The 26,164-nt window shown below is 32.5% G+C and overlaps 2 protein-coding genes and 1 non-coding gene across 4 annotated transcripts; all 3 read left to right on the plus strand.

Annotated features, from left to right (window-relative positions):
- Positions 1-1,838: 1,838 nt before the first annotated feature.
- LOC123531923 (T-cell-specific guanine nucleotide triphosphate-binding protein 2-like) lies at positions 1,839-10,716 on the plus strand. Of its 2 annotated transcripts, none has more exons than XM_053517753.1 (6): positions 1,839-1,905; positions 2,249-2,301; positions 6,545-6,673; positions 7,267-7,401; positions 8,042-8,176; positions 8,885-10,716. In XM_053517753.1, the coding sequence occupies exons 3-6, from the start codon at positions 6,550-6,552 to the stop codon at positions 9,472-9,474; spliced, it is 984 nt and encodes a 327-aa protein (XP_053373728.1). In that variant the 5' UTR covers positions 1,839-1,905; positions 2,249-2,301; positions 6,545-6,549; the 3' UTR covers positions 9,475-10,716. The 2 variants fall into 2 exon arrangements, with proteins under 2 accessions (XP_053373728.1, XP_053373729.1); XM_053517754.1 differs by having other exon boundaries at positions 1,889-1,905; positions 6,545-6,613.
- LOC128546829 (T-cell-specific guanine nucleotide triphosphate-binding protein 2-like) lies at positions 9,503-10,147 on the plus strand. The gene has a single exon (XM_053518207.1). The coding sequence runs from the start codon at positions 9,503-9,505 to the stop codon at positions 10,145-10,147; it is 645 nt and encodes a 214-aa protein (XP_053374182.1).
- A 3,884-nt stretch (positions 10,717-14,600) lies between the features above and the next one.
- LOC128547075 (U5 spliceosomal RNA) lies at positions 14,601-14,717 on the plus strand. Its single transcript, XR_008366312.1, has one exon. It is a non-coding gene; the product is annotated as a U5 spliceosomal RNA (small nuclear RNA).
- The last annotated feature ends 11,447 nt before the right edge of the window (positions 14,718-26,164 follow it).

Below are 26,164 nucleotides of genomic sequence, written 5' to 3' on the forward strand. Positions count from 1 at the left end.
AATAACGACAATACAGTGAAATATCTATCCCTCATGTTATTGAAATAACGACAATACAGTGAAACATCGATCGCTCATGTTATTGAAATAACGACAACACAGGAAAGCGTCGCTCGTTCATGTTATTCAAATAACGACAATACAGTGAAACATCGATCGCTCATGTAATTGAACTAAAAACAATACAGTGAAACATCGATCGCTCATGAAATTGAAAGAACGACAAAACAGTGAAACATCGATCGCTCATGTTATTGAAATAACGACAATACAGTGAAATATCTCTCCCTCATGTTATTGGAATAACAACAATACAGTGAAACATCGATCGCTCATGTTATTGAAATAACGACAACACAGGAAAGCGTCGCTCGTTCATGTTATTCAAATAACGACAATACAGTGAAACCCCCCCCCCCCCCCCATGTTATTGAATTAACATCAATACAGTGAAACATCGCTCGCTCATGTTATTAAAATAAGGACAATACAATGAAACATCGATCGCTCATGTTATTAAGATAAGGACAATACAGTGAAACATCGCTTGCTCATGTTATTGAAATAACGACAATACAGTGAAACATCGATCGCTCATGTTATTAAAATAAGGACAATACAGTGAAACATCGCTTGCTCATGTTATTGAAATAACGACAATACAATGAAACATCGCTCGTTCATGTTATTGAAATAACGACAATGCAATGAAACATTGCTCCCTCATGTTATTGAAATAAGGACAATACAGCGAAACATCGCTCCCGCATATATTGAAATAACACAATACAATAAAAAATCGCTCCCTCATGTTATTAAAATAACGACAATACAGTGAAACATCATTCGCTATGTCATTAAAATAACGAACAATACAGTGAAACATCGCTCACTTATGTTATTCAAATAACGACAATACAAGTAAACATCGCTCGCTCATGTTATGAAATAACGACAATACAGTGAAACATCGCTCACTCGTGTTATTGAAATAACGACAATACAATGAAACACCGCTCGCCCGAGCATTGATTGCTTGAGAACCCGTCGTCTGTTGTCACCGGCCGTTTTCTTTATATTATTGTACATATTTGGATTATTCGAAACCCTGGATTAATGGAATATTTTACTAATCTCCTTGTAGAATCGAGCCATCGTCAGTTTAGGCGTAAAAATGTTCGTTTCCGGTATCCCGACTTACCCTAAAATGTCTGGGGCGACCTAAATGTTTTTATGGCCTTGGAATTTTTTTTCAACTTTTTGACAAAAAGCTGCAAAACTGCATTTTTAATGCTTTAAACATGCTCAGTGATGTTAGAAATAAACTTACTGATGCTCTAAAGGCATAACCCCCAGGTCTGTTTTCATATTTAGACACAAAACTAAAATCTGAAAAGTCTCCCTTCTGAAAGAAAAATCTAAAAAAAAAATTAAATAAATTCCGACCTACCTTCCCTGTTTTTAGCATGTTACCGGAAACAAAGATTTATTTCTTTAAGCCTTATAGTATTTTGATATTCATATAATATTCTTGTATGCCACATTGTCACTTCAAACCTTAACAGCAACTATCTTAACTAAATATTAAATAATCAATGTAATTTTTTGTCTTTGGATCTAGCCTAACAAACCCGTTTCCTTTTCCTTTTTTTCTTTTGTTTTATTATAACTTTTCTGGCGAGACGATTAAGAGTAAGTAAAAACTGAATTATATATATTAAAATGTTTTAAGGTGTGCAAATTCAGCCTTTATATAACAATGCATTTTCTATATTGTAATAATTGTAATACCAGCAAATAAACGCATGCTTGCACCTTTCCGTATACTGCATTTGCAACAGTGATTTTGTCCGCAATCTATTTCCCGTGATCAAGTGCAGATCATTATAGCAACGGATATTGAAAGTGAGTATATATTTCTTTAGTAGTTAGTTACATCTCTATTTTATTCTATTCTTTCATACGCACAAAACGTAAACTAAAGAATATTTATATTGTAAAAGACAGCGATAAGTTTTGTTTATGAAAATGAGTTTTGTATGAATTATTTAAACGGCAAGATGCTGTACGTTGACCGAATTTATAGTATTTACCTTGTATTTGTTAATAGCATTGCTCGCATGTTTTAACTCATCATAAATAGATAGCGTTCGATAATACAGTGTAAAAAAAACTTGAAAATCATATTTTGAAATAGATCTACAACGTCTTACGATGTATCAAAATCAGTTCATGTTTCTATGTTTAGACTGACCTAAAAGCTGCAAGGTTGAGACAAAGGTCATCAGCGAGTGACTATAGGTATGTTGTTCATTCTGTAGACTGGTTTGTTGTGATATATTCGTTTATCAGTGATGTGTGTACATGCATATACAATGATTAATTAACATGTCGTATACGTTTTACTGTATAATGGGACGGACACAGCGTCTACATAATTTGACACGGACAGTGCTCACGAATGTGAAAGTACGATATGAACACAGATGCCGATTTAGCTCTAAGACGATTCAATCTAGTACGATCCAGGTTCACGGAGACCCATTTCATTCAGTCAGAGACAGCCTGTTTAAGTAATATCAAATTGGTTTGACCCAGAATGAAGATAAATCCATGTTACGGTTGACACAGTAATTGCGACTATTAGAACTCTGCTCTATTTCAATGCAATTTTCTATCCCATAAATATCGTAATTTTAGGAGTGAGCTGTCAAGTAACTTATTCTCTGCCTGACAAAATAGCATGTAGACTAGCTTCTAGACTGTTAGTATTATTTTGATATGTTTTCATTTTCACACTATGAACTAATGCCCTTTTGAATATGCGAGTATAACCGTTCATTCGGCGGTAGGAAAATGTATCCATGTTATTATTAAATGGGTACGTGTTCCGCAGATTAAATTTAGAGATAAATGTGAAAAATAAAAATCCTGGAAACAGCTTAGGAAATGCAAGGACGCGAAAAATAAATACTGAAATAATACAACTGAACGGAAATCGGCGAGTACGAAAGCTGATTTGAACCATATATCCGCAGTGCGTTAAAAGAAAATGGACATTTTCGGCAAAAACATTTGTTATCATATGCAACTCAAACTGTTGCAAACTGTATACAAAATAATGAATACTATCGTTACTTTTACAAGAAAATATCGTTAAACATTTTAATGCGCAAAACAAGTGCATCGTTGTTTCCTTCGATTTTTTTCGCTGCAATGATTATTTCAGACCATTAAATAAATAATGTTTTAGTTTCTATCTCAGATTCCTAACGACAAAATACATTTTACCTTTTTAACTGCCTGAAGTATCCATTTTACACTGTCCGATCCATCTTGGAATATTACCGATCCTTCGTATTAAAAGAATAAACGCATTGTGCAAACACAGATTTTCGCTTTACACCTTTCTCGGACAAGACTTCAAGCCATTTTACTTAAAATTTGTAAGCATCCGCTGGCGAAATATTAATGAAAGATCAAACCTTTTTGTAACACAAAATTTAATTTCAAACATTATTAAAAACTCAATTCATTGCACATTGTACTGAATGGATGAATAAAAATACTTCCAAAAATAAACCATTCTAGAACTATTTGTTGCAGACTTAGGGATTGTATAATATGTATATAATATGTATTGTTTGAATCTTCCGGCGGACCCTATCCTTTTATTTAAGTTCTCCGTCGGCACTTATATTCGTGGTTTGCAGTTAACATGTATTTCATGTTTTTCATGCCTTTCTTTTGTTTTAAATAGTATTCTTGGCGGGAAAGCCTTATATAAATAGAATGACTTGAGTCGATAATAAGTTGGATGTAATTACGGAAGGTTGTGTTCATGATAAAATAAATAGATGAAAATTAAATGAAATAATTTTGATAATAAGGTTTTACTTTTGTTTTATATCCGATATGTGGATATTAAAATAAAGTATAATAAAAAATGAAAGGGTATCCACATTATTCCTGGAACAGTACGTTTCAGGTGAACGGAACGTAGATCTATTTCAGTATATTCCTCAAAGTTAATCTGAATGAAATTGCTGTAAAAGGAGAAATGGTTACTTGTTTCACATTTACGTTCTGTAGAAAGCAACCAAATTGCGACTTCAAACGTACATATATTTTATAATTATTCCAATATAAAAAAAACTGTCCGATCATTTAAGTGAAAAATTAAACTAAGCAATTTAATTAATTGTTAACTTAGCACTTTAACCATGTTAAATTAAAAGTAAAGTTAAACTATCACGAGACTCTCGTGCATTCTGAACCTCGTGCTGATTAAAATGTATGGTGTCTCAGGCGTGCCAGTTACATGTTAATTTAAGAGAACATACAATACAGAAGTGGTTATGAATTTGTGCCTGTGTATAATATCAATGAAATGAATATTTCAAAGTTGATGACACAAAACAAGTGCGCACTATATATACTCTCAATACATGTATTGAATAGACATTTTATAGTTAGGCATAAAATAATTGATTGTTTCCGGTATCCCGACCTACCCTAAATTTTTGTTTTGGCCCGACCATAAATGTTTTTATTGCCTTGGAGAATATTTCTTTCAACTTTTTAATAAAAAGTTGCAAAACTGCACTTTTTCTGCTTTAAACATGGTCAGTGATGTTAGAAATCAACTTACTGATGCTCTAAAGGTATAACCCCCTTATTTGTATTCATTTTTTGACCAAAAAGAAATAATTTCCGAAAAGTATCACTAAATAAAAAAAAAATCCGACTTACCTACCCTAATTTTTTGAGCATGTTACCGGAAACATAGACTTTTTTTAGGCCTTCAGAAGGTACAAAATTCAGTCTCCATTTTGCTTTCTAAAGACTTACATATTCAATTTACAGTATACCAGCCATAAGGTTATAACACACTAAATAGTTGTTGTTCTTTATTCTATATAAAACTGACCTATTTCCACTGGCCGCAGCACACATCAGGACCCATTTTAAATGTCTGTAACCTACATTTTCTTGAAGAATATTGTTAGTGCTAAATAAAAATCAAAAATAAAGTGGGGGTCATATTTGATGCAAGAAAAATAATTTCAGTCAAACACACAAACTGCAAATCCAGCTAAAAAATGAGACCCCAAATTATACTGATGGTGTATGATCTAAGTTTCCTTGAACAATTTTGTCATGTTGTTATTCAAAAAAAAAAAAAAAATGCAAAAAAAATGAGGAAAATAGTTCTGCAGAGCAAAAAATCTGAGGACTATTTGTATCCGTCATTATGCGACTACCTTTTTTTTTTGGGCGCCATTTTTCTATTTAGTGTCTGTATGCCTATAAGAAAAGCGTTTTTCTCTGACACTGTGCCAGTTTCATTTGAAATGTGCAAGAAATCTAAATACATGAAAAAATACAAGGTTTTAGCTTGATATCAACAATTTCTAAGGTTTTATGGCATTTTCAGTACCAGAAGACAAAGCGTCAGATTTTGTCAAAAATAGCTGTCGCGACATAATTTTGAAGCAGTTACCCTAAATGCAGCCTTGTTTTGCCCTGTTTTGACATTTTCTACTCTGATATGCATACAAATTACACATTTAAACTACTGTTAAATATGTTCACTTTTACCTCTGATGGCCATAAATTAGCAATCATCAGACTATAAATCTGCAGTTTTAATAAAAAAAAACAAAAAAACTCAAAACAGTGAAAATATGATATTTTTGGGTTTTATCCTCATTTTCAACAAAGTGGCTATAAATTTGTCATTTTCTATCAAATTCTAATGAAAGTAGCCCATATCCAACATCATCTGGCCAGATTTCAATTTTCACCAATGTCATCTTATAGGTTATACACACTAAATAGTTGTTGTTCTTTATTCTATATGAAACTGACCTATATCCACTGGCCGCAGCACACATCAGGACCAATTCTAAATGTCTGTAACCTACATTTTCTTGAAGAATATTGTTAGTGCTAAATAAAAATCAAAAGAAAAATGGGGGTCATGTTTGATGCAAGAAAAATAATTTCAGTCAAACACACAAACTGCAAAATCAGCTAAAAATGAGACCCCAAATTATACTGGTGGTGTATGATCTAAGTTTCCATGAAAAATTTTGTCATGTTGTTATTTCATTATGAAAATGCTACCTACATGTCAAGCACAGATCTGTCATGTGATTTTAGCAAAAAAAAAATGCAAAGAAAATAAGGAAAATAGCTCTACAGAGCAAAAAAACTAAGGAGTATTTGTATCCGCCATTACGCTACCATTTTTTTTCGCGCCAATTTTCTATTTAGTGTCTGTATGCCATAAACATGTCTCAGTATACCAGCCATAAACATGTCTCAATGATATTTACTTATATATTCTCGTATTTAGATTGCCTTATATTCTCAGAAAGGCTTATACATGTTGGATGTTTCTGTGTAAGATTGAAGTAGCTATTACGAGTGAATACACACAAGTGGCATAGATATGGTGTTCATTAGAAAAAGACATTGCACTTCTTCTTTTCACGACAAAAAATTTACAACATTAAATTGCTATACTGTTGTATTATAGATAAAATGGCAACCACTGTTCAGTCAACAGCCAACAGTGAAGGAAAAGTAGATGAAAAGAAATCTGAAGGTATCTCTGATAAAGTAATACAGGAGTCGGAAGAGGCGAATAGGAAATGTGACAAACAAGGCATAACCGATCGCGTTAAAACAAAATTGAATGATTGAAAGACAGTTCTTCTTAATACTGCTATCACAGGAAATAGTGGCTTTGGAAAATCAAGCTATATAAAAGCCTTACTTGGTGTGTCAACTGATGATAAATGGTTGCTACAGTTGGAGTGGTTGAAACGAACTACCGCCCCAGCCCATTTTCTACATCCAGAAAACAAAAATAATATTATGGGATTTCCCCGAGCTAGGCATATTGAAAGTACATTTCTGAAATTAAGCTTGTGCTCAGAGCAATGTGATGTGAATAACATTTCAAAATTTCAACGAATCGTTCATCACAACTTTGAAAAGTCACAAAAATATATTAAAATGTCTAGAATTAAAAAAAAAAATAGCCCGAAACGTTTTGAAGAAAGCAAGTGGCAACCAAACAAAATAATGAGCTTTAAAATAATCAGGCCCTGTGGAAAGGAGCATTTAATGTTTGAGTGATATTTAGCCGCTGTCTAGCAAAACAATCGAAACATTAAAATCTACATCTCTCAGAATGGTTGATGTAATTGATTGTTTGATGTAACAGTCTCTAATTGCTATATTATTGTATTACAGATAAGATGGCGACCACTGTTCGTGATCAGTCAACAGCCAACAGTGAAGGAATTGTAGATGGAAAGAAATCTGATGGCATCTCTGATAAAGTAATACAGGAGTCGGACGTGGCGAATAAGAAATGTGACATACCAGGTATAACTGATCGCGTTTAAACAGACCTTAATGAATGACAGACGATTCTCTTAATATCAATTTCACAGAACGATGTTGGTTGGAAAATCAAACTACATAAAAGCCTCTGTGTGTCAGCTGGTGATAAAGGGCTGCTACAGTTAGAGTCGTTGAAACATTGATGCCTAAAGACCATTTTCACATCCGGGAAATAAAAACATAGTAATTTGAGATTTGCTCGGTCTAGGCATATTGAAAGTACATTTTTGAGATTTAGCTTGTGCCCAGAGCAGTATGATTATTGTTTCAAAAGATATTCACCCGTTTTGTATAAACAAAATATTAAGGTATTTTTCTGACCTTATACTCTCAGAAAGGCTGAGAAAATTCACTGCTTAACACTTACCCTGCTAAATTGCTATAATGAACTTGTCCTTCTTTCAATTTGGACAGTGCGATTAACTGTTGAAAGCGGTTCATATCAAAAAGATAATGTCTGAATGACGGGCAGTGCAGATCGTGATCAGACTGCATGGATGTGAAGGCTGATCATGATCTACACTGGTCGCAAAGGCAGAACCAATCGTGTTTAGCATGATAAGGCTTAATTCCACGACAACAAAGACTTCAAACATTAAATAGTTATACTGTTGTATTATAGATAAGATGGCAACCACAGGTTGTGATCAATCAACAGCCGATGGTAACGGAAAAGGAGATGAAAAGAAATCTGAAGGCATCCCTGATAAAGTATCACAGAATTTAGACAAGGCGAATAAGAAACCTGAGAAACCAGGTATAACTGATCGCATTAAAATAAACCTGAATGAATACAAGATGGATAAGTTCTTATATTCTTTGTTCAGTATTTAATTTGGTTTTTAAACTAAACAATATTACTCTGTGTAGATATTGATGACGTAGTTTTTATTACGACATCTGTTTACGAGCCTTTTCCATGATTTGTTAGTCAGTCTTGCTTGTTAACCAATAAATTAAATTATTAAACACATTTTGATTATTATTAAATTAATGATATATCATTCTACATCTTGTAGCCATAAAGCTGGAATAGCTCACGTATTTATACTGCCTTATATATGTTTTATATAAGGGTTGCGGGGTTCGTTTTGAGGAGGCTGCGCTTTTGGTGCGTGGCATTCCCTGTTTGATATTTCTCTTTGTTTTTATATATATTTATACAGGCTACAATTCATCGCTTAAGTACACAAAACAAGGAGGAATATCCAACAGGGAAAACCACGTTCCAAAAACGCAGCCTCCCCAAAGGCACACACAATCAACACACGCACAACATACACACATTCACAAAATAAACACACAAGGACAAAACAAACAAATACAGGAACACAGCGGGGCACCGCCTTGGAACGGTCAGTGGCAAAACCACTACTGGGGAGTTTATACCGGTTTATGGTGCACCTAACCTAACTCTTACCCCCACACGACTACAGCACTATATTGTTTTACTGTTGTATTATAGATAAGATGACAAACACAGGTTCTGATCAATCAACAGTGAACATTAAAGGAAAAGAAGATGGAAAGAAATCTGATGACATCTCTGATAAAGTCCTAAAGGAATTGGACGAGGCCTATAAGAAACAAGGCATACCCGGTATAACTGATCGCGTAAAAGCAAACCTGGATGATTGGAAGTCAGTTCCTCTAAATATTGCTGTCATAGGAAATAGTGGGGTTGGGAAATCAAGCTACATAAATGCCTTACTTGGTTTGTCAGCTGATGATAAGGGAGCTGCACCAGTTGGAGTGGTTGAAACAACTGTCACTCTTACACCTTTTTCGCATCCTGGAAACAAAAACTTAACATTATGGGATTTGCCCGGGGTAGGAACTCCAAATTTCCCCAAAGACGGCTATCTTCAGAAAATAAACTTTAAAAAATACGATTTCTTTCTGGTATTGACTGCAACTCGATTCACAGAGAATGATATTTGGTTGGCACAAAAGATAAGAGATTTAGGAAAGAAATTTTATTTGATCAGAACTAAAATTGACATGGACATATCTAACGATAAGAAAGCCCATCCTAATACCCATTACAAGGGATAATGTCATTCAAAAAGTACGTTCAGACTGTATGAACCAGTTGGAAAATCAAAATTTTACAAATCCTCGCGTATTCATCATCAGCAATTTTGGTGTGACCGAGTTTGACTTCGGGAAATTGTCAGAATGTCTAATTCGGGATGCTCCTGACCTCAAAAGGGAAGCATTAACTCTATCATTAAGCGTTCTAACTGAAGAAATTATCAGAGCCAAAGAAAAGTATCTAAAAAAAAGAATATACATTGTTTCGATTGCCTCGGCTGCAGCTGCTGCCGTTCCAATACCAGGGGTGGGCTTTACTGTGGATATATCAACTCTCCTTGAAGAAGCACTGTTTTACCGAAAGCAACTGCGACTCGATGATGCGTCAGTTGAAGAAAATGCCGCGGCTTTGAATATTTCAGTCACTGAGTTGAAGAAAAGATTTAATCTACAAAGTCAGCTTATTTCATACACGGCAAGAGGTCTGCTTGCATTCTTTGGTTCCCTAGGACTAGCGAAACTTTCTGAAAACGTGTTAAAAGTTGCACTTCCGCTCATCGGTTGCTTCATTGCAGCTGGGGTGTCTTATGGAGTTCAAGTATACTGTTTAAAACAACTGTTGAATACAATGGTAACTGATGCATTGACAATCAATGCAGAGATGAATGTCATCCTTGCCAGCAATACCATTTAAGACATTTAAGCGACACACAAACTGCTGCGACACAAACTGGTGACGTAAACGCAATGGTACAAACTGATGACATAAACGCAATGACACAAACTGGTGATGTAAACGCAATGGCACAAACTGGTGACGTAAACGCAATGGCACAAACTGGTGACGTAAACGCAATGGCACAAACTGATGACGTAAACGCAATGGCACAAACTGGTGACAACAAGGAAACTGCTGCGACACATACTGGTGACGTAAACGCAATGGTACAAACTGGCGACATAAACGCAATGACACAAACTGGTGATGTAAACGCAATGGCACAAACTGGTGACGTAAACGCAATGGCACAAACTGGTGACGTAAACGCAATGGCACAAACTGATAACGTAAACGCAATGGCACAAACTGGTGACAACAAGGAAACTTAAGATTTAGTAACCGTAAAATAACGCATTTCACGTGTTTGTTTGTGGACTCTATGACATGTATACAACACATACAATGATTCTAAATCAAATGTTTAAATGTTATAACTTGGAATCGCGCATGTCATTTTGAATAAAATCATTTTGTATATTTGATACATAGAATTGTATTGGTTTACAATATTTTTCGAATGGAAAAGTGGGGTAGTCATTTGATGAAGGTGTTGAACAGTTTGTCTTAACTTAGTTAATTAGTATCTTTAATGAATTGAAAAGAAGTAATCCTATAACAGTTTTATTCAAAACCAAGTTGTCCCTGGGATAAATTTGTTTACCGTTTGCAGCATCTCCACATAGTTTTGTATATTAAATATAGAGTGTATATTACATTAATGTATTTTCAAACTGAATTCATTAAACTAGTTAAATCAATAATAAGCAACGTCTTCTATACTTTAAACAACGTCAACGTCAAAATGGTGATACAAGTGTATTAAACTAGAGTAATATGAAAACATGTGATAGTTTCATTTCACCGACGCACGATGTCGTATAAATAATGAATGAGCCGTGCCATGAGAAAACCGACATAGTGCATTTGCGACAAGCATGGATCCTGATCAGCCTGCGAATCAACGCAGTCTGATCTGGATCCATGCTGTTCGCTAACGTTTCCCCTATTTGCAATAGGGTTTTAAAGCGAACAGTATGGATCCTGACCAGTCTGCTGCGCGGATGCGCATGCTAGTCTGGATCTATGCTGGTCGCAAATGCACTATGTTGGTTTTCTCATGACGCGGCTCAAGTAGTATTAGTTATTTCTGCATTCAGAAAGTTATGTATTGTTTTTTTAGTTCCAAACCAGTGGAACACCGGAGGGAGGTACTATAAGAATGCCATCGGTCCGTCTGCATGTCCGAGCTTACATCTGCATACTTAGGTAGCTTAGGAACAATATGTAACTGTACTTCTTTTTTGATGTCATTCATTTCGTAAGTTTTATGTAGCTATATTTCTTTTACGTGACTAAAAGAACAAGAGAGAGAAAAAAAGAGTAGCCACATAACTACCCATATGTAGGAACGTCGTTCGTCTTTCCGTCCACCAATCATGATCCTGCGATAACTCAAAAAGAATATAAACTAGGTTCATAAAACTTTGTTTGTGAATAGGGGGCAATATGTAGATTATGCACGTTTATAACTTATGCCTGTAGGTCATAGGTCAAGGCCACTATTGAAGGTAAAGTAAAAATTGTTTCTGACCCATTACTTTTATATGCATTGATGGATTATCTTAATGCTCCTCCAAACAAACGTTCCGCATGATGAGACAATGTGTCAACGCATCTTTGCATTGTGATCTATGCTTGTCGGTTAAAGGTTAAGGTCACTTTTCGAGGTCAAGTAAAATTTGTTTCTGTTCCATTACTTTTTATTGCATTGCAAGATTTTTAATACTACACAGAAATGTTCCCCATGATTAACCTGTGTGTCACACACATGTCCCATGGTTGCCGGTCAAAGGTCATAGTCACTATTGAAGGTCAAGTAAAATTGTTTTTCCACCGTTATGGAACTTCTGTAGTGCCACTGCAATACTCGGTCACTTTTGTTTTCTCAATTAAGTGTACAATGCTTATACCGAGTTTGCCTTGTCTCATTCACAAAATGTAAGCTTCATTGATAGTTCACACACGGGCACATCACACTGGCAATGGTATATTATTGTCATATTAATTTTTATAATTTCATAAATTAGCAATGGCTTTAACAATCATTTTCCACTGACCTGGACAAAAGAAATGCCACACACATTGTGAATTTAAGATGCATTTTACCCGATTTTTTCCCGATAACGGTTGTTTCTCCTATGAAATAAGTTGTTATTTGCTTTCTGAGAAGTAAACTAAGTTTTGCAGGCGGGAGAATAAATATTTTGAATTAACATCTCTGGAGCGGGCTAAAATAAATGATCGTAGTCTGGTAAGTACCACGTATATACCGGATATACCGGCTGTACAAATCTGCGATTTAGAGTGTTAAATTCAGATAGAATCAAATGTTTATGTTTTGCAAGAAATGTAAACATACCGTTTCAAATGATGCGGGTAAATATTCCATACTGGAAACAAGCTTTAAATGATCATTTTATATACCCGGACTCTTATCCAATCCATAAAATGCGGACTTCGCTCAAAACATCGAGAACATTCTTGTTAATGGTGGACTAAGATAGGTTTCAAACGCTTTTAAGACCAAATATTTACGCTCACGGAACAAACACAGTGTATATATTAACGAATACAAAGGAAGTCAAAATGTTTGTTTTTGTCTTATTTCTCTTACCCACTATTGTAATCCTTTAAAACATAGCGCACGTTTGTGTGAATTACGAAAATTACGCCGAATATATCAAACATGATTGATGGATATTTTGCCGTATAAAATGGAGCGAATTGGCGTATTTGTTCTAGAATGAGCAAACATACATTACTAGTAATTGTGACACATGTGTCAGTATTCTTTAATTTATTACGGATTATCCAATATGCTCAACATGTTTTAAGAAGTTGCTCAGTTACCCGAATTCTATAGGGTAACTGAGCCATACAAAGTTACAACGTTCAGTAACTTCATCTGACCGTTGGCGCTATCCGAGATGACGGACATACAGTAGTTCAATAGTTGTATTTCAGCAGGGATATAAAATATGCTGATATCTTTAAGGACATTAGTTAACATCAAATTACCTGTTATCATTATTTAAATTGCCACAGCGCTTAAATTATGTCTCCCCCTCCCCCCCCCCCCCCCCACCACACACACACACAATAGGGGAGACATATTATTATTCCCTGTCTGTGTGTCCCCCCCCCCCCCCCCCCCCCCCCCCCTCCCACCACACACACAATAGGGGAGACATATTATTATTCCCTGTCTGTGTGTCCGTCATACTTCATTTCTGACCAATAACTGGAGAACCATTTGACCTAGAACCTTCAAACTTTATCGGGTGGTAGTTTTCGGGTTACTCCATCAAAGGTGGAAAACCGTTTCCGATCAATAACTTGACAACCACTTGACCCAACACATCATAGGATGATTGGACACGCAGAGTGTATGGCCCCTATTGATTGTAGGGGTCACTCTGGTAAAGGTCAAGGTCACACAGGGGCCTAAACATGGAAAAGAATTTCCGATCAATAACTTGTATTGAGAATCGGTTGAACCAGAATGTTGAAACTTCATGATGATTGGACATGGAGAATAGGTGATCGCTATTGATTTTTGGGTCGCTTCTTTAAAGGTTAAACTTAAGTCAAAATACCAATAATACAGATGTTTGCCTATAACAGGAATGAACTTTCCTTTATACTGTGTAAACCTTGTAGAAACCTGAAGATTTTTCGCACAAACTATTTTCACCTGATATTTTCATTTTTATTCCCAAAAACTGAGACTTTCAGTTACTTGAAAAAAACATGCATATAATGTAATACTATGATTTAATGATTGTGTAAACAAAAGCGTATGCAACGTTCAACGAGAAACCGTACTAAAGTTATTGAAATGGCATATATAGAGGATAATTGTTGGTTTCGGTGTAATATCACGTTATAATTTCACCGAGTGGGCACCAAAAGTGATATTTTCACGAGTGGCGCAGCCACGAGTGAAAATAACAACTTTTGGTGTTCACGAGTGAAATTACCGTGATATTACATCGATACCAACAATTTTTCTGTTTATTTTATGTCTAAAACTCTACTTTTGTTGTGTTTATTTCAATAAAATGTCGAAATTTGCGGGAAATTTTATCAGGAAGCATCGCAAAGATGACGTCATTTTAACGACGTCATCGTCATATTGTTTCCGGCTTTCAGTACGCTCGGTAAACTTTTTGACGTTAATCCGGGTATCAGATTTGATAATTTTCACTGAGTGGCCAGTGAGTTTATCAGGATATAATTCACCGTTATATTTCGATAAACCACCGAAAAACATAAAATAAATATTTCGAAATTTTCCCAATAATGGTAATTGTGGTTTCATCACAGACATGAAATATTCTTTTGTCTTTTACAAAAGATTTCCGTGCAGTGGAACAATCAATGCATCTGTAGACTTATTTCTGGAGTCCTTCTTGCGAAGCGAAGTGTAAACACAATATACTAAATCAGATAAAATCACTTTTCCCTTAAAGGTATGAATAGCGAGTTTTAAAGTTCGTGTCCAAATCGTCTAACTGTCAACCTTTAGAGATGTAAAAATTGCTTCGTCTATAAGAGTGTTCAGATAGTATGGTTATTACTTCTTGACCCTACAAATATACTGACGGAATAAAATAATTTATGCGTTGGATCTTTCCTACTCGTACCCTTTATTGTTATACTGTTGACATACTGTTAAATTAAATTGACGCAATTTATTGGTTTTATGTTGAATTTTGTGTATTGTATTTTCAGCGCGTAGCGTAAATTTCGTTTTTGTTTTATTTGACACATTTGTTTTCCCATATCAATTCTGGTCAGCAATGGAACAACACAGACCTTTACCAAATTTATCCCGCCCGTCCATCTCTATATTTACTGTTTATAGAGAGGATATCGTGAATCAGAAGTCTTTGCTGCCTCTGTTCATCTGTTTTTTAGGCTTGTTTGGTCAATAATGATGAAATATATGATAAAAAATAACATTTATAGATAGTAAAGGACAAAAAAATCTAGCGCCCATTTATTATACTTATTAACTGAAGGTAAACAAGTCGGCAGTACTGCATTTCGCGACGATCGTCCTTTTATGCTCTGACCCTTTTCAACCAAAAAATACAGCCAAATACCCGTATGCCAACAACATCCAACAAATGTATCTTTCAGATCCCGGGTGGATAATTTTCATGTGGTTGGTCTTTGGTCTTCGTTTCACAGTACAGATCTATCTTCGGTACCTTAGTTTTATAAAATTTAATGTTCAATGACAGGAATAATTTGTACCAGTATTACCTTATGTCACTGTTCCCCGCACCTTACTTGTATACCATGGATTTGTTTATTATAAGCAGTCTTATTTCAAATTAAAATAAAATCATAAACATTTTGTTTTATAGAATGTATTTACATGTATTTTCGTGTTCTTTATCTCCCGCATTTTGCAAAGTTAGGCATGAAAATCATACGAAATATTGTTTGACATTTTAGCATACTTCGTTCCGTTTTTCAGTATCTCAAGGGGTAGACGTTGGCTATGTAAACACGCTTCATTCTGTCCTAGTTAAAGTTGGGAAGGGTGTTTTCGTGGGAGGCTTGTATTCCGTTTGAGAAATATACAATAGAGTTTGTTCTCCGTAATAAAATGTAAGGGCTTGAACTGTTAGGTTTGATATACAGATTCGTTTGTGGCATGTATCTCGTATAATGGTTGTACATTTTAAAAAGTGTTACATTTCCATTGTATGCCATTGGTTTGCTTTTCTATTAACAGAATGTTAATTTGGTGATTAGTGTAATATCACCAGTAAGGTACTTTTCTACTCTTTTATAAGCTTTTCCCCTTTGCAGCCATCGCTGGGGATATTTGTTCTTTCGCTGGATTCAAATTTTATTTCATTTATCTGGTTATTTTGTTCGGGCCTTTGCAGTTTTCGTTTGGGCAAATAAATTAAAGTCGCGCTAATTCCCACTTAAATAAGTAAATTTTGTTATAGTTTTCATCCATTCAGATAAATTTTGTTGTTGGATTTAACGTCGCACCGACACATGATAGGTCATATGGCGACTTTGTAGCTTTAAATGGTGGAGGAAGACCCCAGGTGCCCCTCCGTGCATTATTTCATCACGAGCGGGTACCCGGGTAGAACCACCGACCTTCCGTAAGTCAGCTGGATGGCTTCCTCACATGAAGAATTCAATGCCCGTGTGGCTCGAACCCACATGAATGAGGGGCAAGTGATTTGAAGTCAGCGACCTTAACCACTCGGCCACGGAGGTCCCTTATCCATTCAGATAAATTAGTTGTAGTGGACATTATGATAGACGTATATGGTCGGGTGTTTACTCTTGTGCTAAAACGAAGTGATGATTATTATCAGTCATTAATATCTTTAAAGATTCTTTTTCTAAATAATGGTTGATATTTTGCCCCTGGCTTATGATTATTGTCATGTCCAGTTATATACGGTCTATTGATAAAATAATATAATTAGTTTTAAACAATCTTGTATTTCGGTCGTAATATTCAAGGTTTACTACTCTGTCTCGTGCAACAAAATAAATCTAGCGTAAGTCTGAGGTTTTATCCACTTTACAGTTTAAACATAGAAAAATGGCGACAAAATTACTGATACAATTTATAATAGTTTTGAAAATGTTGTAGTAATACTAGTGATTGGCAAAAAAAAAAAATCAAAACTACCTAACATATCTGCCATTCAGGCAAAAGTTTTCTTTTTTCAACTTTCGGGGGACAGTAAGGATGAAAGCCTTGCTGGTACATTGTTGTACTTTGTATATTATTGCAATTTAAGGAGTTCGAAAAGGAACGTTGTCTTACATAAGCAAGCATGTAAGGACCTGATCATCCTTCTCTCCCCAAAATATTTATATATATATGGACATTGGCCATCCTTTGTAATACAGTTGAATGGACTTTTATAAGAAGTCGCTGCTGCGTCATTATAAGTCTGAGGTTTTCCAGTAAAGAACTTGTTTACCTCCTTTTAGTTCATTTTCTGAAGACTGGAGGTCGTTCAAAAGCAAAGTCCCTATTTTCAAGATTTTGGCCATAGTATATGATATGTTTTATATTTTTTTATGTTTACAGTGTTACCGCAAGTATTATACATCTGTTGAATTACCTTCCGCTGAATAGTTTAAATGTTGACCGGCAAGCAATTTAAGTGTCTTATTACACGAAACAAAGTTCTTGTTTTCTGTTTTTGTTATGTTTTATCACAGAAAACTTTATTCTTAAACTAAAGACAGGTCAACAGCCCAGACTATAGACGGGCGATTTATAAATAGTATTGTTATAAACTTTGATATTAGTAGTATAGTAATTGTTTGTGCGGCAACACTTTTTTCAATTTTAATTACCCACCTTCTTTTAAAAAATCCAAAGCCGACCAATTCAAAACGTAAAAGAAATAGGTAAATTATAATTAAACCTTATCTTTAATGAACGTAAGGCTGAAGAGCCAATCTGACCTCATTTTGACCCCCACCCTTGACTCGGATGTACGTCCTCGGGAGCTGAAAGCTCACCCAAACTGACCAATGCCGGACAATTAAAAAAACCCAGGTTTTAACAAACTATTGTGAAAACCTCTGGTATAACTGAATGAAAACTTTTAAATACATATAATATAAGATGGGTTTACAAAATAGAATATATTGTTTGAAAGAAAGAAAATTTACCGAAAATATAAATCCTCATTATGTTACAACAAAAAAACGGGAGGTTAATGATAAAAGCAAAATGTAAATCTTGTGGAAAAATAAAATCAAAGTTTGTTAAAAGTACAGGGGGTAGCAAAACCCACTCTAAGCTTAAGTCTACAGGGGGTAATTTAGATATTCATAAAGCAATGTTACCTTTGTTACCTAAGAAAGGACTCACCCTCCCAGGATATAATTATTGTGGCCCCGGGAACCCCCTAGACAATGGACCCCCTGTTAACGAACTAGACACAGTATGTATGAATCATGATTATTGTTATGATAGTGGACTAAGTAAAAACGAATGTGACAAAGAAATGCTATCTAATTTAAAGAATACTAAATCAAAAACATTTGGAGAAAAGATTGCAAAACATTTAGTTGTAAAACCCGCAATCAAAACGAAATACAAACTTGGTCTCGGACAAAAACGAAAGTCAAAAAACGGGAAAAGGGGGTATACTCTACCCCCGAAATAAATTGGAGTGATGAATTAGCAGATGAATTACACAAACCAATTAAACGAAAATTTCCAAAACGAAGAGTAATAGTTAATGATATTGACGACACGTGGTCTGCTGATTTAGTTGATATGCAAGCCTTTTCAAAATATAATAAAGGTGTAAAGTACTTGTTAACTGTTATTGATATATTCAGTAAATATGCTTGGGTCATTCCATTAAAGAATAAAACTGGAGAATCTGTTACTGGAGCATTTGAAAAAATAATTTTAAAAGGTAGAATTCAGGGACGAAAGTCCCCGAAGACTGCAAGGATTCCACAAAATTTATGGGTAGATGAAGGAAAAGAATTAAATAATAAAAAGTTTGAATCATTTTTGAATAAATATAAAATTAACATGTACCATACATTTAATGAAGGTAAGGCTGTATTAATCGAAAGATTTAATAGAAGTTTAAAAAGAATAATGTGGAAATATTTTACAGCAAATAATACTTATACTTATTTGGACAATTTACAGGAAATGATCAATAAATATAATAACACTAAACATTCTAGTATAAAAATGACACCGACTGAAGCCAGTAAAAACTTAAATAAAGGTACTGTTTACTTTAACTTATATGGTAATTTAAAGGTACCAAAGAGTAAAGCAAAATTTAAAATTGGTGATCGAGTTCGTTTAAGCAAACTTAAAAGACATTTTGAAAAAGGATATACACCAAACTGGACAGAGGAAATATTTATAATTTATAAAATTAATAATACAAATCCAAGAACATACTCTATTAAAGATTTAAATAATGAAATAGTTCAAGGTTCATTTTACGAACAAGAACTTTTACCTACTACGCAAGAAGTTTTTAGAATAGAAAAAGTTATTAGACGAGACTATAAGAAAAAACAAGCTTTAGTAAAATGGAAAGGTTACAATTAAAAATTTAATAGTTGGGTACCATTTAATGAATTGGAAGAAATTTAAATTGAAAATATATTATATAAATGAGTAATAAAAACTTAATTTCTAATAATGGAATAGAAACAATAGATCAATTAATTATTCACCTAACTAAACTAGCTGCTGCTTACAGAAAAAGTTATAAATTTTGTGGGAGAGTAAGTACTGGGTTATATATTACAACAAATATCTTTGGTTGTTCAGCTGCATTAGCACTTGTTCCAGCTATTCCTATATTTGTAGCAGCTGTTGGTGTTGTTACATCAGTAATTACCATATTTATTAATAGACTAAAACTTGACGACAAGAAATTTATTTTAAAAACACATCATCACAAAATAAAACAACTAATAACAAAAGCACGGATTGCAGCTTTAGCTGTTCATAACCCCAGTGATCCTGGAAAAGAAGAAGAGAAAAAAGTTATTCAAGATATTTTTACAATACTGTTAGAAATGCAGAAAAAAAAAAAAAATTAATGCCCTTTGAAACATATATGAAGGAATTTAAACTTAACGGATATAAAAGTAAAAAAGAAGAAGAGTTATATTAACTTTAACTTTAATTAAAGATTTTTTCTATAAGTATTTTATATAAATGAGAAAAATTATATCAGTTGAAGGTAATATTGCATCAGGAAAAAGTACGTTTTTAGATATTATTAAAGAATATAATCCTAATTTTAATATAATTCCAGAACCAATTCATGAATGGCAAAATGTTATGGACCCAAGCGGAAATTCATATAACCTTTTTGAACTTGCTGCTCAAGAACCTGTAAAATATTCATTTCCTTTTCAATTAGCAACTGTAAACAGTCACATAAAAATGTTAAATTCTGCTAAAAAATTTGACCGTGTTTCTTTTCTTGAACGATGTTATTTAACTAACAACAACGTTTTTACAAAACAATATCACGACAACGATGTTATAAATGACCCCGAGTGGGCAGTATACAATCTTTTCTTAATTGATCATGTTATTAAAATACATGGAAAAAAACCAATTGATGCTTTCATTTATGTTAAAACCGATCCTAAAATATGTTTTCAAAGACTTCAAAAAAGAAACAGAACTGAAGAAAACAGAGTTGGTTTAGATTATTTAGAAAAACTACACAAATTACACGAAGAATGGCTAAACAGAATGTCTCAGGAAGGTATTAAAATTTTAACAGTTGATAACAATTTAGAAAAAATAACTTTAAAATCTTATTCAAAAGATATAGATAATATAAACAAATTTCTCAAATCAATATAATTTCTTTACGTGCGTTTTAGAGATTTTTTTCTATAAGTATATTATTATATAGATGGTTAATAGAAAGGTAGATAGAATGATTATACCAAAATTATCTAGCACTTTAGGAGAAATAAGGAATCCAGACAATAATTCATATAAAAAAATACTCAAAAGAAGAAACGTTATTAAATCAAAACTTAATCAAATAGTTTGCGATGAATATAAAAATCATGTCATTGATAAATTACAAAATGTTATAGATCCTTATCTATTAGAAAGGAATTTATTTGAATGGGACTGTGGTTGTTTAATGTTAGAAGAAGAAAATGTCGAAAAGTTATGTGATTGTCCCAGACCAAATAATCATCGAAACAACCCTAAAAGAGTTATTACAACCGATTGTGACACTAATGAAGAAAAAATATATAAAAGCACTTACGCAGCATTTAAAGACCTTGATATTAATTCAGGGTTAATAAAAATGTGCTGTGAAGGGAAAAACAGAGTAAAAAGTTATTATTTTTTTAACCCTTTTTTTGCTTAACGATTTTTTTTTCTAAATATAATATATAGATGGAAATTGAGAGATCAAAAAATCAATATATTAAGAAATTTGAAATTAAAGTTGAATATAGACAAGATCCAAAAAATCAACTATATTTAACTATAAACGACTCTTATGAAATACTTAAAGCTGAACTTAAAGCTTTAAAAGGTATAAAAATAAACGTTGTTTTAAAAATAACTTTTGTAAAAATGAGCGCAACAGATACAATATATAAACCAGCTTTTTTTTAATCAAAAGCTTTAGAAATTATTAATACAAACGAAATAAAAAACACTTTACGTCAAACTTTTGATGAAATAATAAATAGAATTGGTAATTGGATTTCAGAAGGAAGCGGCTGGAGAATAGAGTCAGTTGATGCTCATTATATAAATAGATATAAGTATAGTCCGTTGGCTGCTTCAAGTTATTTAGAATTACCAAAGAAATTACAGAATTCAATGAAAGGATTGGTAAATATAAAGAACGATGATAATGAATGTTTTAGATGGTGTCATTTAGCTTATAAATTTCCTGTAACACAAAACCCTTATAGAGTTTCAAAATATAAGAAACATATAAACGATCTTAATTATAAAGGAATAAAATTTCCTGTTACATTAAATCAAATACCTAAAATAGACGTTTTAAATGACATTTCATTTAATATATTTGGATATGAAGAACCTTCAGGCGTTTATCCATTGTACATATCAAAATATCATTATTCTGAAAGATGTGACATGTTGTTAATTAATAATGATGGACGCGAGTCCCTGGGAGCTGAAAGCTCACATAAAAAATCACACTATGTTTGGATAAAAGACTTTAATAGATTAATGAATAACAAAACAAAAAATACAAACAAGAAACATTTTTGTAGGTCTTGCCTGCAACACTTTACCCAAGAAAGAATATTACAAGAACATGTTGAAAATTGTTTAGCTATCAATGGTGTTCAGGGTGTTAAAATGCCACCAGAAGGTAGTAAAGTAGAATTTAAAAACTACCACAAACAATTAGAAGTACCTTTTGTTATCTATGCTGATTTTGAATCAGTAACTAAGAAAGTTTTAACTGCTTTACCTTCATCTAAATCTTCATTTACAGAACCATACCAAAATCATATAGGCTGCGGCTATGGTTATAAAGTTGTTTGTTGCTATGACGACAAATATACTAAACCAACACAGGTTTACAGAGGACCCAATGCAGTTTATAAGTTTATTGAAAAAATGCTTGAGGAAGAAGAGTATTGTAAGGAAATATTTAGAGATAATTTTAAGAAAGATTTAAGAATGTCTAAAAAAGATGAAATTGAATTTAAAAAGCAGAAATCTTGCCACATCTGTGGAAAAGAATATATAAATGATTCAAACAAAGTACGTGATGGAAAACAAAGTTTTCCGAAAGGACCAAATGCTTGAGGAAGAGGAATATTGTAAAGAAGTATTTAAAGAGCACTTTAACAAAGAACTAAGAATGTCTAAAAAAGATGAAAGTGAATTTAAGAAACAAAAGTTTTGTCATATCTGTGAAAAAGAATATATTCAATCAAAGTAAGAGACCACTGTCATATAACAGGAAAATTCAGAGGAAGTGCTCACTCAGAATGTAATATTAATTTTAGACTAACACATAAAATTCCCGTTATTTTTCATAATTTAAGAGGTTATGATTCCCACTTTATTATGCAACAAATAGGTAAGTTCAAAAAAGAAATTAATGTTATTCCAAACAATATGGAAAGATACATGGCATTTATGGTAAGTGATTTAATTTTTATTGATTCATTCCAATTTATGTCTCAATCATTGGATAATTTATCAAAAAATATCTCAGAATTTAAATATTTTCTGGAAGAATTTCCTAAAAATACAGAATTATTAAAAACAAAAAGTGTTTATCCATATGATTACATGGATTCATTTAAAAAATTCAAAGAAACAAAATTACCTCCTAAAGAAGAGTTTTATTCAATTTTAAATGAAACACACATATCTGATGAAGAATATGAACATGCTAAAAATGTTTGGAATAAGTTTAAAATTAAAACAATGGGAGAATATCATGATCTATATTTAAAAACTGACGTATTACTTTTAGCTGATGTATTCGAAAATTTTAGAAGGTTGTGTTTAGAGTACTATAAATTAGACCCTTGTCATTATTTTAGTAGTCCTGGTTGAGCTTGGGATGCAATGTTAAAAATGACTGGAATTCAGTTAGATTTAATAACTGATATTGATATGTATTTTTTTATGAAAAGGGACTGAGAGGAGAATAAGTTATATTTCAAACAGATACAGTAAAGCAAACAATAAATATATGAAAAGATTATGATCCTAAACTTAACAGCAAGTACATTATGTACCTCGACGCCAATAACCTTTACGGTTGGGCCATGTGTCGACCTTTACCCTCTGGAAACTTTAAATTCATATCCGAAAAACAATTCAAGAAATTAATTGCAAAAGGTAAAACTAACTTTATAGTTGAATGTGATCTTGAATATCCAAAAGAATTACATACTGTACATAATGATTATCCTTTGGCTCCTGAAAAAATTAAAATACCAGATGAATGGCTTTCAAATTATAGTAAAAATATTAAAAAAGAATTTGAAATAGGAAAAAGTAATGTAAAAAAATTGGTTCCAACTTTAATGAAAAAAAATATGTTGTTCATTTTAAAAATCTTGAACTATATACACAATTAGGGTTAAAAGTAACAAAAATACATAGAATATTAACTTTTGATTCATCTCCTTGGTTAAAAACGTATATTGATTTTAATACTCAAAAAAGATCTGAAGCAAAAAATTCATTTGAAAAGGACTTTTTTAAGTTGATGAACAACTCTGTATTCGGTAAGACGATGGAGAATTTACGCAAGAGGGTTAATATTAAGCTGACACATGATGAAAATATTTTATTGAAGTATATAGCAAAACCTTCATTGGTTAGTTCAACGATGTTTAACAAGAATTTATTTGGTATTCATAGAATAAAAGAAAGCTTGTTATTAAACAGACCTTGTTATGTTGGAATGTGCATTCTAGATTTATCAAAATATTTAATTTATGATTTTCATTATAATTACATTAAGGAAAAGTATGGAAGCTCAGCAAAGCTTTTATTCACTGACACTGATTCATTATGTTATGAAATAAATACTGAAGATGCATATGAGGATTTTTATAAGGACAAAGATTTATTTGATAATAGTGATTACGATAACAACTCAAAATTTTATTTCGACAATAATAAAAAAGTAATTGGAAAATTTAAAGATGAAGCTGCCAGTATTCCAATCGTTGAATTTGTTGGATTACGTAGTAAAATGTATTCATATTTATTAGAAAACGAAGTTAATGTTAAAAAATGTAAAGGAATTAAAAAACATGTTGTAAAGAAAACAATAGTTCATAAAAATTATAAAGATACTTTGTTTAATTCAACACGAAGTAATCACACCTTTAAAGTTATTCGTTCTGATAAACACAATCTTTCCAGTTATGTTATAAATAAAACATCTTTATCATGTTATGACGATAAAAGATATATTCTTGATAATGGTATTGATACATTAGCTTATTCTTAAATTAAAGAACCATAAATTGTTAATTGAATATTTTTAACATTTAAACCAGTAATAGAAATAATATCATTCATTTTAAATTTATTAGCATAATTAATAGAAATAGATTCATTTTTTCTGTTATTTTTTACATCGTAACTTTGAAGAATTATATTTTCTTTGTTTTTTAGTTGTAATTTAGCTTCTCCTTTATCTAATTTCATTGCATCAACAAGAATAATTAAAATACAATTAAAATTAATTGTTACATTATTACCATTTTGAACTAAACCAGGACTAGCATTTACAGTTTTCCATTGAAATAATCCACTATCAGTATCTTCGGTATAACATGTTAAGAACAATGGAGGTTTTCTTATTATTTGTCTTTCTATTTTACTTACTTTTTCATTTATATTATTAAATATTCCCATTATATAAAAAACACAATATTTAATTAATTGACTAGATAGAATCTGACATAACTGCCAGGTTCTATGATAAATTTACCAGAACCTTCAAATGGTATTGGTAAAATAATATTTGGTTGAATTGTAAACATCATTCCTTTTTTTAAATTAATTTTAATTTTTTTCTTGAAAACCAATGTTGTATTTTTAACCTCAGGTTTTATATACTCACTTCCGTTTGTGTGATCGCCCCACCAATCAAAAAAAATTCTATTAAATGTTCTATCAGAGTTGCTAATGATAATATATATTTCGATTATGTAATCCCCACCTTGTTGGATTTGAAAAACATCTCTTTCCCTATCTTTACGATTATTTTCTGAATATATATGATTTGTTTTAATAAAACTTTTATAATCTGAAATCTTATTAACTCGTAATCCAAATAATTCAAATAAATCTGTGGTATTTAATACCTTTTGTTGTAACTGTTTATCTTCAATGTCATATGTCTGAATTTGAACGCGAGTATAATAAAGATTTACATGAAGTTGTCTGCTATTATAATATTCAAAAAGAAATACTTCACGTCTTACTGTTTCCAGTTCAGATTTATATTCTGCAAATTTATTTTCATGTTCAAGAATTACTTCAGCTAAATCATCAAGTCGTTTTGTTGTAGCAACTTCAGAAGCAGACAAATTGTCAACAACACCTTTTGTTCTAGCTAATTATGTTTCTTGTTTTAGAAAAACATTTTTTACTTTTGTAATTTCTTCTGCATTAGTAGAAATTGCTTGGGTATTAGCAGTGGTTGATTCTCCTTGTTTAGCTGATATTTCAACTACAGAGTCCAGATCATTTATTATTTTTTTAATTTTATCATTAAATTCGTTGATATCTTTTTGTAATATTTCTGTAAGTGTACTTAATTCCGCGTACTTTAAATTATGACGTGTGTCAACAGTACT

The sequence above is a fragment of the Mercenaria mercenaria genome, chromosome 11 (assembly GCF_021730395.1).
Source record: "Mercenaria mercenaria strain notata chromosome 11, MADL_Memer_1, whole genome shotgun sequence".
Taxonomy (NCBI): domain Eukaryota; kingdom Metazoa; phylum Mollusca; class Bivalvia; order Venerida; family Veneridae; genus Mercenaria; species Mercenaria mercenaria.

Coding starts and splice junctions, on each gene's coding strand:
- LOC123531923 (XM_053517753.1), top strand. CDS start 6,550: ATGGCAACCACTGTTCAGTCAACAGCCAACAGTGAAGGAAAAGTAGAT. Junction 6,674..7,266: donor TAGGAAATGTGACAAACAAG/GCATAACCGATC, acceptor ATTGTATTACAG/ATAAGATGGCGACCACTGTT. Junction 7,402..8,041: donor TAAGAAATGTGACATACCAG/GTATAACTGATC, acceptor GTTGTATTATAG/ATAAGATGGCAACCACAGGT.
- LOC128546829 (XM_053518207.1), top strand. CDS start 9,503: ATGAACCAGTTGGAAAATCAAAATTTTACAAATCCTCGCGTATTCATC.